General features: G+C 41.0%; 1 protein-coding gene across 2 annotated transcripts in view; it reads left to right on the top strand.

The window, feature by feature from the left end:
- NR5A2 (nuclear receptor subfamily 5 group A member 2) overlaps nt 1-16,919 on the top strand; it is a 163,078-nt gene that overhangs the window by 18,592 nt on the left and 127,567 nt on the right. For both annotated transcript variants that reach the window (XM_007663920.4, XM_029063619.1), the window contains exons 4-5: nt 493-634; nt 4,088-4,734. In XM_007663920.4, the coding sequence (XP_007662110.2) occupies nt 493-634; nt 4,088-4,734 (789 nt within the window). The remainder of the gene's footprint in view (nt 1-492; nt 635-4,087; nt 4,735-16,919) is intronic.

Here is a 16,919-nt window from a genome sequence, read left to right on the forward strand (position 1 = left end):
TCCCTGAATCTCCCAACTCACCACTTTCCAACATTGGCTTGTGTAAAAGATCTGAGATGTCATGCCATTCCATTTTCCATCCCATTTTGTAGCAGTATTTCACTTATTCCATATCAAATTACTTAACCAATAGTGAAAACCTCTATGAGTGCCTAATATGTAGCACTCATTAAAGAGAACAAAAGAACTGACTTTGAAAAAACACTGCTGAACGTAGAAAATTTCATTCTCAACAATTAGGGGATGCAGTGGGACCTCGCCAAGCCTCTCCAAAATTTGACACAAATCTCCAGAAGTACAATCCCTGTGCCAGAAAACCGCAGTTACGGCCTGGCATTTTTTTAGAAGTCCATCCTGCTGAAACCACAGAGCCACAGAACTGCTCGGCTGGAGTAATGAAATGATTTGACAATACTTTCTTTAAAAGAAAACAAAGAGTTGAAACGTAATGTTAGAGCTATTATCCATCTTACTGTTTTCTCTGTCTCACAGGGCTTTTTTAAACGAACAGTCCAGAATAACAAAAGATATACATGCATAGAGAATCAAAACTGTCAGATTGACAAAACCCAGAGAAAGCGTTGCCCTTACTGCCGATTTCAAAAATGTCTAAGTGTTGGAATGAAGTTAGAAGGTAAGCATCTTCTGCATACTATTAACTATTTGAATTTCTGAAAGGATTTCAGTTTTAACCAAAAGTTCATGGAAAGATTTTCATTTTAACCTAGTGGGCTTAATGGCAGGCACAGTTTTTTTCTGGTTCAGTTATGTTCCCGGAGCTTGTCATAAGTTCAAGTATAAACCAGTGGTGGGGAAAAAAATAAAGCAAAGCCTTAAAATTTGTCAGAAACAATTTGGGTGAGAGAAGGAGAGAACAGATTGATTTAAAAACCCCAAAAAGAACAGAGGAGAACAGAATACAAGACATAGCCTTAAGAGCAGAGTAATTGAGGACAGACTGAAAATAAAAAGTAAATGTGGAATAAAATCAAATATTCTGTTAGCTCAGTGATCAAGAGGATGAACTGGTGCAGTGTTATTTGGGGAACTCACTTGCAAATGTGATATTTTCATTCATTTGGTTATATTTATTGCCTTAAAGCACTGGACTAAAGAGCCTTCAAATGGGGAAAAGAAAAATTTTATTATGTTTTATTTTTACTAAAGTGAAAAGACATATTTTCCAAATGTCTGAAAATGAAGCCGAGTTCGTGTGACTACCTCCAGTGGATTGTTTATTTGCTTTTTAAATCCTTTTGGAATTATGGGAGAGCAGCTACAGGAAAATTGCTGTTTTGAAATAATATGCTATTCAATTAGTAAAGTTAATTTGGCAAGAAAAGCAGAATACTTTAACATAATCCATCCTAAACTTTACAAGAAGTGTAATACCTGTGATTAAATGTGCAAACCAGCAGGCTCCAAAGTTAATATATTATGGGCCGGCTGTAAATAATTAGAAGCCCATGGACAATTATCCTAGGTTGTTGTTTTTTAACCTCTGACCTACTAGCCTTCCATGACTTAAATATATTTTAAATAAGCTATTAATTATCGGTTCATTTGTGCCTAACCAGTGAAAAGATATAGTGCCGGGACACGAAGAATAGTATTAAGCAACGTTCAAGCCCAATACCAAAGGAATTAATGGCTTTTTTTTTGGACAAATGAAACACAGGCAAATTAGCTTATTGCTTTGTGTGAATACACATGCTCAGGTCTGAATTAAATGGTCAAACAAATCCAGTGTGGGTGCTATACTGTGCCTTCCAGATGCAAAGAGCAAATTCATTTGGTAGCCACAGGGAATGCCCAGGCAGCACTGATGTTAAAATAAGATCAAAAAAGGTGCCCGATCACTAATGATTCTGATTTCTTGAACATGGATCCTTTCGCTATGTTCTGCTGGAAAAAAAAAAACCACTAAAGCCCTTCTATCAAGCATGGTGGCCAGCTCAGGGCTTTATGCAATAATTCACTCAACCCCTAGCTCCCACTCTTACCCCCGACTTCATGCGAAATAGAAATAAGAGATTCAGTGAGAATTTGGTCCAAAAACACTATAACAAGCACGTTGTGTTTTTAATATTGCACTTTTGGAAAGCATAAAAGGAATTTACAGTAATGTCAGGTTGTCATCAATGCAAATTGCCTTCCTTTATCTAAAAAAATTGAAAGCACAAATGCTTTCATAATTGAAAATGCCTAACATGACATTTATATGAGCATTCCCCTAATAATAATATATAGACTTGGACATTAGTTCATAAATTACCATGGAGATGGAAAAAAACATAAATTGTTAAGGCCTTTAATGATAGTGTACAGTATTCTGTGTACTTAACTCGATACATATTTAATGATACACTAATCCCTGAGATAAAAGCTCGGGAACTTCACCTCCAGCAAGACTGGCAGTGTCACGGTGTCCCTGGGCTCCCTGAGATTTTTTTTTTTTTGGCTAATTGTCATGAGCCAATGCCATGGGCTTGGTGAGAATGACTGACTAGCCTATTAGGACAATGCCAAAGGGACAAAGTCTGCTGTAGCAGAGACCATTGAAATGACTCCCAAGGCAGCTTTTGACCTGGATTTGTTTCCATTATCTCCCAAGCATGGGGCAGTAGAAGCAGTCAGTTTCAGTAGGTTTTGATCCAGATAACCATTTTTTCTAGGAAATGGTGAGCAGATAATCATCCATAGGCACTCTTCAAATACAGTTGTTTTTTTTCAACAACTAGTGTATCCCTAATTTTTTTTTTTTTTTTAGCAAAATAACCCTGAACTATGTATAGGTGACAGTCCTTCTCGAGAGAAGGTTCAGAATTCTGCTCAGGAACCTGTCTTGAAATAGTTTTTTATTCTCCTCACTTGGGGTTCCTACAGAATAACTCAAGGGGCCTATGTGGCACCACAGGCACAGAACTACTGTTTCTTAAGTACGAGAGTAGGGAAACACAATAGGGATTATCTACATTAGGTGTGGATGCACTACAGCTCACCAAAAGGCTACTAGATTCTCATTATATAATGACAATTATAATAAGAATTATTATTATTATTATTACTAGGTTCTCACAAGTCTGGAATATTTTTCCATTTCCACAGCATGCTTATAGAAAGGAATTCATAAATGAAATAAAAAAGAGGTCTTTTGAAATCTTGGAGCTGTTATAAAGAAGTCCAGTCAGTGATATTTATTGTACTCTTGGAGGAGCTCGGAGGAGTAAAATATAACAGTGATTGGAGGAGTAAAGTATAAAAGAGGTGGTAGACATATTCCCTGCCCACAAAGAGCTTACAGTCTGGATGTAGGGACAGATATTAACATAAATAAATAAAGGACAAGTGCTGTGGGGCTAAGCGAGAGGTGAATGAAGGGTGCAAATTTTAGTTCGAGGGCAAGGCAGAAGGGAGTGGGAGGAAAAGGAAATGACGGCTTAGTTGGGGAAGGCATCTTGGAGGAGATAATAATAATAATGATAATAACAATGATTGTTGTATTTTTTAAGCACTTATTATGTGCCAGGCACTGTACTCAGCATAGCATAGATAAATTGTAGATACAAGATAATCGGGTTGGACACAGTTCCTGTCCCACACAGGGCTCAGAATCTTAATTCCCATTTTGCAGATGAGGTAACTGAGGCAGAGAGAAGTTAAATGACTTGCCCAAGGTCACACAGCACACAAGTGGTGGAGCCGCTATTAGAACTCATATCCTCTGACTCCCATGAGATGTGCTTTTAATAATGTTTTGAAGATAGGGAGAGTGATTGTCTGTTGGATATGAAGAGGGAGGGCAGTCCAGACCAGACGCAGGATGTGGGTAAGCGTTGGCTGGTTCATTCACTGTAGTAATATCTGTCTCCCTCTCTAGATTGTAAGCTCCTTGTGGGCAGAAAATGCATCTACCAATTCTGTTGTATTGTAGTCTCCCAAGTTACAGTGCTCTGCTCATAGCAAGCACTAAATAAATACTATTGATTGATTGATTCTCATATTTCCCAACTGCATTTTGAAGTGATGAATGATATTGGTTTAGACTCTGTTTACACTCAAACATCTTTGATTTCCCCCCAAATAGCTGTAAGGGCTGACCGAATGCGTGGGGGAAGAAATAAGTTCGGACCAATGTACAAGAGAGACAGGGCTCTGAAACAACAGAAGAAAGCTCTGATCCGAGCAAATGGACTCAAACTGGAAGCCATGACGCAAGTGATCCAAGCGATGCCCACCGACCTGACAATATCTTCTGCAATTCAGAATATCCACTCTGCCTCCAAAGGCCTACCTCTGAACCATACTGCCTTGCCTCCTACGGACTATGACAGAAGTCCCTTTGTCACCTCTCCTATTAGTATGACAATGCCACCTCATGGCAGCCTGCAAGGTTACCAAGCCTATGGACATTTTCCAAGCCGAGCCATCAAGTCTGAGTACCCTGACCCTTACACTAGCTCTCCAGAGTCAATAATGGGCTACTCATACATGGATAGTTACCAGACCAGTTCTCCCGCAAGTATCCCTCATCTGATACTGGAACTCTTGAAGTGTGAGCCTGATGAGCCTCAGGTCCAGGCAAAAATCATGGCATATTTGCAGCAAGAACAAGCCAACAGAAGCAAACACGAAAAGCTCAACACCTTCGGGCTTATGTGTAAAATGGCCGACCAAACCCTCTTCTCCATTGTTGAGTGGGCCAGGAGTAGCATCTTTTTCAGAGAACTGAAGGTAGGACACAAGTGATTTTTATGACCTTCTCACCAAAGAAACCACACTATCTGGCATGGTATTAGAGAGTTTGATTCGTCGATAGAAAAAGTTCTTTTATTTCTTCCAGATCTTACTGAGCTTAAAACCAACTTTTGATTGATTTACTCTATTTAACCAGATGTGGGGATTGTTGGAACCCTGAGGGATCCAGTTTATCTTTTAGCCCTGGGGAATGAGTGCTCTCTTGGTCTCTTTCTAAGCCTCTTTTTAGTCTCTAGATGAAAGTCTGAAGGAAATTGGGTTTTGGAGTCTAAAGAATGCCAAGTCCACCGCTGTTTATTGGTGTTCCAGGACACATTTGGCCCTGGTTTGCCTTGAAGATTGGTTGCGATTTCTTCTGAAGGAATGTGACAGGATTTCATTTTCACTGGTTGGGATGAAGGGAAGTGGTGAGCATAAATCTATATGATTTTAGTATCTTATCTTACTGGCAGATATTTAGGAGCATTAAAAATGATGAGTAGCTTAGGGTATTAACCCGGTCGGTGAAGTCTAACCTTTCTCTCCCTGCATCTTTTAATTGTACAGAGGCCTAAACACAAGACGGATGTGTGTGGGAAGAATAGAACTGTAAAAAGGCTGGGGGAGGGAGGGGGTGCTTCACTTTGGCCTATTTCTACTTTCCTGTTACTTTGCATAGGCCATTAAAAGCTAAAGACAAACATAATCATCTCCAAAAAGTCCCTCTGCAAGGGCTGTTTCCATCATTTCTATCTCGTGGCACTCGGGGACCCTTGAAATCTCTTCAGAAACCAAGTAATGGAAATTAACGCTTCAAGCACATTTCAAATTCAAATGGTTACTAAGCATTAGCATTATCTCTAGGACCTGAGATCCTGAGATCAAGAGGGAAGTACTGTTTAAAGCCTATTCATGGAAATGATGCTTGTCACATCACTACTAATATTAAATGAATATTGTGAGCTCTTTATGGTGACTAGATAACCCCAACAAGCCAGACCACAGTGCCCTGACAATGTCCTGAGGCCACTGGAGGTCAGCTCTTAACCTCTTGTTCTCTTCTCAAGATGCTTGAAGGAGAGGAGGAAGGAAATTTCTGAAGGAACCATGAATTACAATTCCTTCAGATTGGAATTTGCAACTGAAAATGCCAGTTCAAATTTGGAGAAATTTTTTTTCAGGGTTTTTTTTAAATGAAATTGACTTTGTCATGACTTAGGACAAGTCAGTCGATCAACCATCTACTGCTAATTCCTTAAGCACTTAGTACAGTGCTTTGCATGCGGTGAGCGCTCAATAAATACCACTGAATGAACTGATTATAATCAATTATTGACCATTTACAGAGCACTGTAATAAGCACTTGGGAGAGTAGGCTATAACAGAGTTGGTAGATATGTTCCCTGCCCACAACAAAGTCATTGGAGAGCAGCTTGGAAAGGTATTTGTTTAAATGCAATCCTCTTTTGGGTTTTGATTAAAACTCCCTATAACCCTTCAGCCAGTGGAGGAATGTGATACACTAGGGTATCAATCAGTTAATCGGGCAATTATATTTACTGAGCACTTACCAAGGGGAGAGCACTGTATTAAGTGCTTGGGAGAGTACAACATAACAGAGTTGGTAGACATGTTCCCTGACCACAAGAAGCTTACAGTCTAGAGGGGTAAGGACCTTTTTTTCCCACCAATGGCTATAATAAAGACTTTCACAGGTTTCTTTAGGCACCATGGGCTACACTCTTATCCAGTTGACCAAGGCCCCACTTCTCGGCCCTGGCAGTAAGTGTACTGTGAACCAATGACTGGCTGGATTTGTAAACAACCTAAACCAGAAAGATATTGGATGATTTCATTTTAAACATATGTTAAGTTTTCTTATCTCACAGGATGTTGCTAGGAGAACTCTCCTTCTGGACAAGGGTGCTAACAAGCCCAAGATTGGAGAATTGTAGGATAACAAGGTAGTGTTAAGTAAACAGTCCTCCCACTCCCCACCTCAACAACGATGAGGTTTACAGTTTATTTACTGGGTCCCTGCAGGAAGGTTGGGCTGGTGAAAAGTTTCAAATGGGTGAAGCTTTTGTGCTTATTTATAAGACTGAAGTAGGTGTTTCAACAGGCAAAGGACCTTTTTTTATTGTTTTGCAACAGTCAGACATGGAATCATTAACTGGGACTCTGGCAAGGGGAGAGGCTCTGAAATGGATGAAGATGAGATCAGTGCTCTGGAGACGGAAATCTCATATTCCAGTTTTAACATGGTTCTTCTCCTCAAATCCATCTACTTTCCAAGCAGGCTGCACAGAGTTCTCTGGTTTGTTAGATGCTCTCCTTTGGCCTCCTCTGGCAATGGACTATAGGACTTTTCACTATACGACTTTTCACTGCAGAATACAAGCCCGGCCACCTAAACTAAAGAAATTCTCCAGTCTCAACAGCGAGAGCAGAAGTCCATCACTGGTCTTTATTCCCCTACACTGTAAACTTGCTGTGGGCAGGGAATGTTTCTGTTATATTGTTGTGTTATACTCTCCCAAGTGCTTAGCACACAGTAAAAGCTCAATAAAGACATTGACTTATTGATTGATCTAATGATTATTGTGTACAGAGCACTGGGCCCAGTCCTTGGGAGAGTATAATGTAAATTGAGAGTAGACCCGACACCTGCTCTCAAGAAGTTTATAATTTAATGGCAGCAGCAGCAGCAGCAGCAACAACAGCATTTTATTTGTTATTACCAAATAGCAGTGGCATTAATAATCACAATACTTTACATAAAGGCCCTGTTCTTCCATGTGCAAAATCACACACAAATACCTTCCATGATGATGATGATGACCAAGTCTCCTGTCAAAATGACAGATGGGCCTGGGTCTCGAGACTGTCAGACAGAGAATCTGCAGGGAGGAATTGATTATGGTGCAGTTGGTTTGCAGAGTCACTCACATTCTCTCATCTCTGTTGGTTGGGTTCCTGTTGGGGCATACAAATAATTACAGACTGGTCAGGTCAGCTCCAAATAGCAAGGGAGAGAGGAAGCCTCCTTTAGTAGTAGTAATAGTATTTATTAAGCACTTACCGAGTTCAGAGCCCTGTACTAAGCACTGGAAAAGAATACACAGTTGAGAATTAGATAAAGGGGCAAGCGGAGACTGGAGACACATAAGGAATGGTGAAATAATAAACTGCTAAAACAAAACACAAGGCAGATACACGACATAAAACACCGGAGGGGGGGCGGGTGGAAGAAATGTGAAAGCCACCTTGATGGAGTCCGAAGCGCTATAGGAGTTAACGGGGACCAGGGAGAGGAAAGCAATGGCTCTGGAGTAAAGAGTGGGGTCAGGAGCTTCTGGGGAGAAGCACTTAGGTCCAGGGGTTTGGGTGGATTTGGGCAGATTTCCAAATGCAGTCACTTATGACACTGTCTGGCCAGCATAATGCACCTAGTGTTATATGCCCTCTAGATTGTAAGCTCGTTGTGGGAAGGAAATGTGTCTGTTTATAGTTATACTGTAGTGTACTCTACCAAGTGCTTAGTACAGTGCTCTGCACACAGTAAAGGCTCAATAAATATGATTGAATGAATGAGTGAATATGCGTAAGGTGGCATGCTTCACTTCTCCTCAGGCCAGATAGTGTCTGAAGCCTGTCTTGCTGGCAAAGGCTCAACTGGGCATTATCATTCAGGCTCCATTAGCCCTGAGGAGACATTTTAGATGGGTAAACAACCAGGATCAACGACTCCATCTCTGCTCTACTGGGGTTGTGAGGTTGTAGGCTTGCGTGAGCCTGGCCCGGCTTGCCCAGCTTAGTAATGGCTGGCCTAACTTGACTGCCTTAGCAGCGGCTTCCCCAGGGGAGGTGAGCTGAGGGAGGGAACACAACTATCTGTGGGCTTTACATTTTAAAGTTCTTCTTGAGGATTTTCTCTGTGAACCCACCATTGCTGAGAAGCAACTTTAGAGTCACAAAACCCGACGGAAAGTCCAGGGCCTTACTTCCCCTCGGGATTCGCCGCCACCCAGAGGACACTGGATTACAGGAGTGTCCCAGGTCTGCTTTGGCACAAGGAGTGGGGTGATGGGAGAAGCATGGTTCACCTCCAGCTGTGACCCCTCCCACCCAAAACACCCATCTCTTAGGAGCGTGATGTACCCAGAGCCTTCGAGAATTATGAGTGATGATGGAGGCACTTCTCCTTTGGTAATCATTCATTCATTTGAAAAGCAGAATACAGCAATAAAGAGAGAAAATCCCTGCCCATAACGAGTGGTGAATATCAGATTCTTCCTTGTAAACTTACCTTTGTTGGACACAGCATTTGTCAACTATTTCTCACTGTCCAATATGTCTTCAAATGTGGAAAAAAAATCAACCTCATTTTTCTGGGCAATTAATCTAAGCTGGGGAGATCTTCAAATGAAACTCACTGCCCAGAGAGGTTTCTATGGAAAGAGCACGGGCTTTGGAGTCAGAGATCATGAGTTCGAATCCCAGCTCTGCCACTTGTCGGCTGTGTGACTGTGGACAAGTCACTTAACTTCTCTGGGCCTCAGTTCGCTCATCTATAAAATGGGGATTAAGACTGTGAGCCCCACGTGGGACAACCTGATTCCCCTGTGTCTACCCCAGCGCTTAGAACAGTGCTCTGCACATAGTAAACGCTTAACAAATACCAACATTATTATTATTATTCTGGGAGTAGAAATGGATCTTAAATAAAATTGAAAACTAGCTGGTCTTTGGAAAACATAGTAGTGAAACACATTCTTTTGCAGTGAGTTAAGCCTGCAGTTCTCTCTGTAGGGTATGGGGGTTTCATTTCTTTGCCCAACGGTCAAGAGTTGTATTTGCTTGTTAAATTATGGCATTTATTGAGTGCTTACTAGGTGGATACGAAATTATCAGATCAGACCCTGCCCCTGTCCCACAGGAGGCTTAGAGTCTAAGGAGTAGGGAGAGAAGGTGTCTTACCCTATTTTACAGATCTGGAAACTGAGTCACAGCATGGTGAAGTGACTTGCCCCAGGCTACACAGCAGGTCAGAGCTGAGATTAAACCCCAGGTTTCTTGATTCCCATTCCTATACTCTTTCCACCAGTCCATATTGCCTCCCTAAAAGCCTACTCCCTCTCATTTAGCTGGTGGTGAGTGGATTTCTCAGTCATTTATTCCTGCCAAGAATAGACAGACATGTATCCTAATGGATTCCCCTGGTTAAAGCTTTTTGTCTCCATCTTCTACAATCTCTTTCCTTGGAAAAAATCTTCTGAATGTTTTTTGTCACCTTTGTCCTTGTCGTAGATCTGAATCCATTCCTGGAATTCACTCTCACTTAGACTGAGCCCCAAATGTGAGAGAAACTCTGGCCAACCTAATTATCTCACACCTACCCTGGTGCTTCATATTGTGTGGGATAGCACCTAACACCATTAAAAAATAAAGAAATAACGTGTGACAGAGAGTAAGTGTAATTTTCGTTAAGGACTTATCAAGTAGATAATTTGTCTTTTGACTTAACCATACGCAGATCAAGCCTGACCATGTCTACCATCTCTACTGTACTCTTCCAAGTGCTCAGCACAGTGCTCTACGCACAGTAAGCACTCAATAAATGCCATCGGTTGATTACTATTTGTTCACATTAGAAGGCCTGTTTATCAATACTTTAGGAGTTGCATCTGTAGTTCTTCTTCAAAACATGTCCAAGAACATTCACCTCACTCCAGCTACCTGAGTCCAGTCCAGAAGTCCTGACATTAGCACTTGATTGAAAGGCAGCATCTTAATCCTTTCCAGTTCCTCATCTTTTCCCCCAGTCCCATTGTCTCCATAGTGGTCCTTAGCCTAGACCCCAGCAACCAGGCCAGCGAGCAGTGAGCTGAAGGAAGCACCAGAGGATTTCCAGCACCCCAAGCAGCAGCTGTCAGTTGGGGAGTCTCCTGGCCAAACAGGAAGCATGCATTTGGATGTGCCCCTTCATTAAAAATAAACCAACCCTAGACACGTGGCCCCAGTGTGGACACGTGGCCTGCTAGACTGTAAACTCACTGTGGGCAGGGAAATGTGTCTACCAACTCCGCTGCGTTGTATTCTCCCAAGTGCTTAGTACAGTGTTCTGTATGCATAGTAGGCACTTAAATATAATTGGTGGATTGATCTGATTTAAAAAAGTCCTGGCCACAGACCTTCCTCTTGTTGCCTGCTAGTGACACAGTTTTGGTCAGGACTCTTAAACACATGATTCTATTCATTCAATTATATTTATTAGTATAACAATAAATGGACACATTCCCCGCCCATAACGAGCTCACAGTCTAGAGGGGGAGAATCACATAATATTCTAATATTATTGTTATAGAGGCCCTTCTCAAGTATTAACATGTATTCTTGAATAGATACTTGGTAGTGATCAAGGGCTCCATTTCCTTTTGTTAAGAATTTCAAAAACAAATCTGATCTTCCTGAACCAAACAATATATTTATACTTTATACTTATATTTTAGACTGCAGTCCTTATTTGGCAACTGAAAACCCATACCTAAACTGTGGGTCTGAAGCCTTTTCTCATCTCTTGTACTGTGCTTGGCTACTGATCTCTCTTTAAAGGTCTTTAAATATCATTGATTGATCGGACTTCAAAAGTATATGAATTATACTTTGTTTCATCCCTATATTTCAAGAATCGGAGTCTAGAAAAGTGGTCATTCCCACTTTGTGAATAATGTCTATGATAGCTATCATGGATGGCCTGCAGCACTGAAAATACTGCCTCCAACAATTGCTTTTCCAAAAAAGACAATTATCAATTTTCAAGATAGCACATTTTTAGACCAGTATTATAGTTTCTCTACACCCTGAAGGTCAGTTGCTTTAGTTGCCAAGGGCAAATATCACCGATTGCTCGGTGTGAGCATATCCTCCATGAGAATCCAGGGTATCTGGTAAGAACAGTAGCAATTTTGTTCCTAACACCATGCTGCGTTTGCTTTCTGTTTCTATTAATCTTCTCATTATCACATAGAATCACAGAGAGAGAGTGCACTGGTGGTGTGGGCAGAGACACTGGACGAAGCTTTTGATTGTTTTTGGCTAGAGTAGAATGACTTTAAAAGTATTATATATAAAACTTATAAAACATATAATCTCCGTGTTTTCTTTGGATTTCACGAACTCAAGTTAGCTGGGTGGGGTGAGTGAGGAGGAGGGCATGCAGTGAGATGCTGGTTAGATGATCAAATTATCCATTCAGAGGAAAGGTTAGCCTGTCACTGTTCCCAACTAAAAAGAAAATTCAAAAAAGAAAAACATGCTGGAATCCCTCCATCCGAAGATGGTGGCAAACTCCTCCGTGACTTCACTAAGCTATACAGAGGATGTTTAGAGGGGCTTGTTCAAACACTTGAGAAAGGAGTAGTGTGATAGGATCTCCTGACTGCAGGGATCACTCAATGGTCCTATTGGATGGAATACTTGAGCTGTCAACTTTCCAGGAATGATTGGTTCGTCCTGCTAAGAGGGAAATTAAGGAAAGGAGCGGGCAGTGCTGTGGCTAGTTCTACCTCTGAAAATGGGCCATTCATTCATTCATTCATTCATTCATTCATTCAATTAAGTTTATTGAGCCCTTACTGTGTGCAGAGCACTGTACTAAATGCTTGGGAGTGAAAAATAAAACAATAAACAGGCACCCAGCAGGCACTTGGGGGATGGAATTCCACTCTTCCAGGGCCTAGCTAGTGTACACCTCCACATGTACAAATAAGAAAAAAGAATTGTGGTATTAAGTACTGTTATCAAGATAAACAGATCCAACAGAGTCCCTGTCCCACAGAGGGCTGAGAACAAGTATCGAATCCCCATTTTACAGATGAGCAAAATGAAGCACAGAGAAGATAAGTGATCTGCCAAAGTCGTACAGCACAGCCAGGATTAGGCCCCAGTTCCTCTGATTCCCAGGCTCCAGGCTTTTTCCTCTAGACCATGCTGTTTCTCTGAGGTAGGAGAGGAATTGGGCTGGATGTGCTGGCTGAGCGGATAAATTACGGTCAGTTCAGGGGCACCAAGGAGAAAGCTGTTAATCCTGGTTCTGCCACTTACCTGCTGTATTACCTTGAGTAAGTCACTTAACTCCTCTTGGCCTCGGTTACCTCATCTGTAAAATGGGGATTAAGACTGTGAGCTCCAGGTGGCAGAGAGACTGCATCCAACCCAATTATCCTGTATCTACCTCAGCGCTTAGAACAGTGTCTGGCACAGAGTAAGAATTTAGTAAATACCACGGTTATCATTATTACATTTGACCAAAGTCCAATCCATTTCCCACTTCCCACTCTACGCCATTCCCCTGCAGTAAGTAAGGACACTGCCAGTTAGTGACCAGCAGTTTTGCCCTGAGCAGAATTAGATGTGCCGCAGGGCCACAGTTGCCTGTGGTTGGAAAGAGGGAGCTTGTGTCATCTGCATGTTCGGGACTGCTCAGCTACTGCCCTTCTACATGCAAAGGGGAAACCGAGCCACACAATGTTAAATGAGAACGCAGCAGGCATGCAGGGACAGAAACTTTCAGTGTCTGCTTCCTGATGCATATGCTCTGAGGGGTTTAACGCAATATTCAAAGCCACCAAAGGCAAGGCAAAATCTCTGACTCATCCAAGTAACATCCCCCTACACACACACACACACGCAGGACCTTGCCTGCTGCTCCTCACAGTCAAAACAGGCTGTTCTTTAGGCCATATAAACTGCGAGCCCATCAATGGGCAGGGATTGTCTCTATCTGTTGCCAAATTGTACATTCCAAGCGCTTAGTATAGTGCTCTGCACATGGTAAGCACTCAATAACTACTATTGAATGAATAAAGAATGGCTTATTCTTCAGCACCTGGGAATATAGATCATGCTGGTCTTTGAGGGCTTAAATTCATTTGCAGAGTGGCTGCCCGAAGACTGGACATTCAAGCAAATCTTTCAAATAATAGGTATTAATCCTTGAAGGACTAACAACACCTCCACTCAAGAAATATATATTTATTTTAAATATTACATATATATATATTTATATATTTGTATTTATATAATAAAGAGATATATTTACTATATCACCTACCATAGCAGTTTTGTTTATAACCATCTCAGTTTCCCACTGAGTACTTAAAGGCCAGTCCTCTACTCTTCACTTTGTCAGCCAAAGTGGGCCAGACCATGTCTACACTAAACCTTTTCGAGAAAATGGGGTTGCCACATCCAGTGTGTGCGGGGAACGTAGCAACCTGCTGAGATGCATGGAGAAGGAATTACTGGGGTATTGGGGAGCAAAATCTCACAATAGACACTCCTGGATTTAACTGCAATATTTCCAAATTCAGCCCCGCGTGGTTTATTTTTCAAGCACGATAAGCCCCTGCTTTTCCTAAATTAAATTTTCTCTTCTTGAATTAATTGAAAATGCCATTTTGTTCACCTACATTACCAAGGCCATTTCAGGGTGTGTATTCCAAAAGAGAAGGTTTTCAGATTTCCAGGAGAAAGTGAGACTCTGCTGTCTCTTACTCTTAGATTGTGCCTTTTAGCTCTCTTAAGTAAATTATTTTCATAGAGTATTTCTATGAAAATCACTTGGGTTTCTTGAGTATTTGCAATGAGGTATCAGTGAGGATCAAATTATGAACAAATACCTCTTTCTTAATTCTCGAGAATTGTTCTTCTCAAGGCTGATTTATGCTGAAACAGTTCTTAAGCAGCTGAAAGCAAAATTGAACCTTTTCCATTCAGCAATATTAACAGGCTTTTCTTTTCCCTTGATTTAAAAGAAGAGTTGTAAACAGTTGTCTTTAGTCCTAGCAGTGTTTTCTAATCCTTTGTTCACTTGTATACATTCTTAAGACCCTCTGATTACAATCCATTCTACCTATGAAAACCTGGGATTTATAATTGAAATATTTGGTCCATTTTCATGTATATTACATAGGAATTTGGAATAAAAGTACATGAGGCATAAGGGAGACAACTCTTCATTGATAAAGGCAGCACGTCAATAAAGTCAACGAATCTTCGATCTAAAGTTGCTGGTTCATGCATATTTCAGAATTTCCATTTTTTTCCCTATTTTTAAACAACACAAACTATTGGCTTGCCCCCTTGGGGAGGAAAGTTAAATATTCTAAGATTTTTGAATATTCCCTGAAACAGGTTTGTTTTGCACAGTTGTAATGACTCATGAATTGGTCTGGACACACAATTATTTGCCAGAAAAATCATTGCTCTCGCTTACACAAAGGGGATTTTTGTTCCAAATTCTTTGCTCAAGCAGATATTGTTGCTGCTGGCATGCTCTTTTATCTGCATTTGGTGAGTTTGTGTCCTGCGGGGAGGTGCACATTCTTTGAAAATTTGGTCCAATTTGGTCCTCTGTCTTGCTCTATTTTGACTATTGTATCCTCCTCCTCCAAAATCATGGTTGTTTTCGCCCCTTTCCCAGCACACTTCTCACCAGAGTGGATGATCTCTGATCCAAAGACCAGGCTAGAAAGAGAGGTTACTTGCTACTTAATTCAAAAACTTACTAAATATTAAATTCCTTTTTGTAAAATAATGAGGTAGATTAGTGTTTGTGGGAAAATATTACCAACAGAACTCTTCAGAAAGTTTTCCTTTGGGTGATGAAAAGCTGTTACATTATTTTGACTAGCTAATCAAATGTAATTGGGTAGCTTGAAGGGCCCTACATTTTCCTTGTGCTGTTATCAAAGCAGGAAATGTAACTAACAGAGCTGATGAAAGGAATCTTTCTCAGTGTTCTTTCAATTAGAGATCTTACGGAGTGAATAACAGAGCAGCGTTTCTGTTAAAAACATCGAGGCTTAAGATTTCCCTTAATGTTGGGTCATATTAGCTGGTTAACACACTATTTTATATTTTAATTGATTTATGCTTCTGTTTGAGGAAAAAAAAAGTTTCCAGTCTGTTTCTTCAATACCATGTCTAACCAAGAAAATCTGTACAGTACTAGGAAAAAGCTTTATGTTTATATAGAGTTGCTTCCCTGAAACTACAGCTGTATTGGGGCTTTGCAATGAAAAAACAGCAGGCAGGCCTCTTCCATTTCAAAAAAGCCCTGTTAGTTCAAGTGCCATTAGTACTTTGTGCATGCTAAATAGTGCTAGTCCTCGAGAGATCTTAAAATTAATTTAATTTGACCCAGGTGGATTCCTTTACATTTGTGTTAAGAACCAATGTTATGTTATTATTTCTTTATAACTAGAGGCACAGTTTGTTCTAAAGGTGATTGTGAAAGAATCATTTGAGTTTTCAGTGTTTCAAAAGAATCAGAAAATAATTACTCTGTATTTTACAAGGAAATGTTATTGCTCCCGTAGAGGGTTAACTTTGTTCTCATTCTGCTCTTAGGCTCTTTTTGCTCTCACAGGTCATTCAGTCCTGGGAATGACACCATGCTCTGGTTCTACACTCTATCATTTGCAGCACGGTCACATTTTGACATAGCCCGCCAAATTCTTCGATAGCTTCGTTAATGATGCCATTTTTCTATAGGCCTTGGTTCCAAACTCCCAACCTTCAAAGGCAAATGCATTCTAGTCAACTTCGTGTTCCTCGAGTCCAGGTGTGTGAGAACCGGTGTCCTTTTTCTCTTTCATAGCAAGTTGCAACGAGGTTGATATTTGAATCTATGGATTTTGATTTCCTCTCCTACGTCCCCCGCTCAAGTTCTCCATGAGTGGTGATGGGCAGCTATTTTAGGACTTTGTCCCTCTTCACATTAAATCCTAATGCCTTGAGGTTTTTAAAACACCTGCATTTTAATGTTACCCATCCTACTCCCAGAGGTAACTTTCCCAAACTGCCTGGAGCAGGTATCTTGTACTATTCTTACGGTATTAATCGAGGTGTGCACTGCAGTGTCTGTCCTCAATAGCGGAAATCCAGAATCTATTTCAGACGTGTGAGCCCACAACTTCCTTTGATGTTGAGTACCTTGTGGTTCTTAGTGGTGTTGGTCGAGTGCCTGCTGGGCACAGGAACCGTTCTGCCACAGAGTGGGATTCTGCTGGAAGGATAAGAGAAGGTCCCTGCCTTTGTGACATGAACAAATTCCTGCCACAGCTTGCGGTTCTCTAGGCCATAAGCTCACTTTGGGCCAGGAACAGATCTACCAA

The sequence above is a fragment of the Ornithorhynchus anatinus genome, chromosome 4 (genome assembly GCF_004115215.2).
Source record: "Ornithorhynchus anatinus isolate Pmale09 chromosome 4, mOrnAna1.pri.v4, whole genome shotgun sequence".
NCBI lineage: Eukaryota > Metazoa > Chordata > Mammalia > Monotremata > Ornithorhynchidae > Ornithorhynchus > Ornithorhynchus anatinus.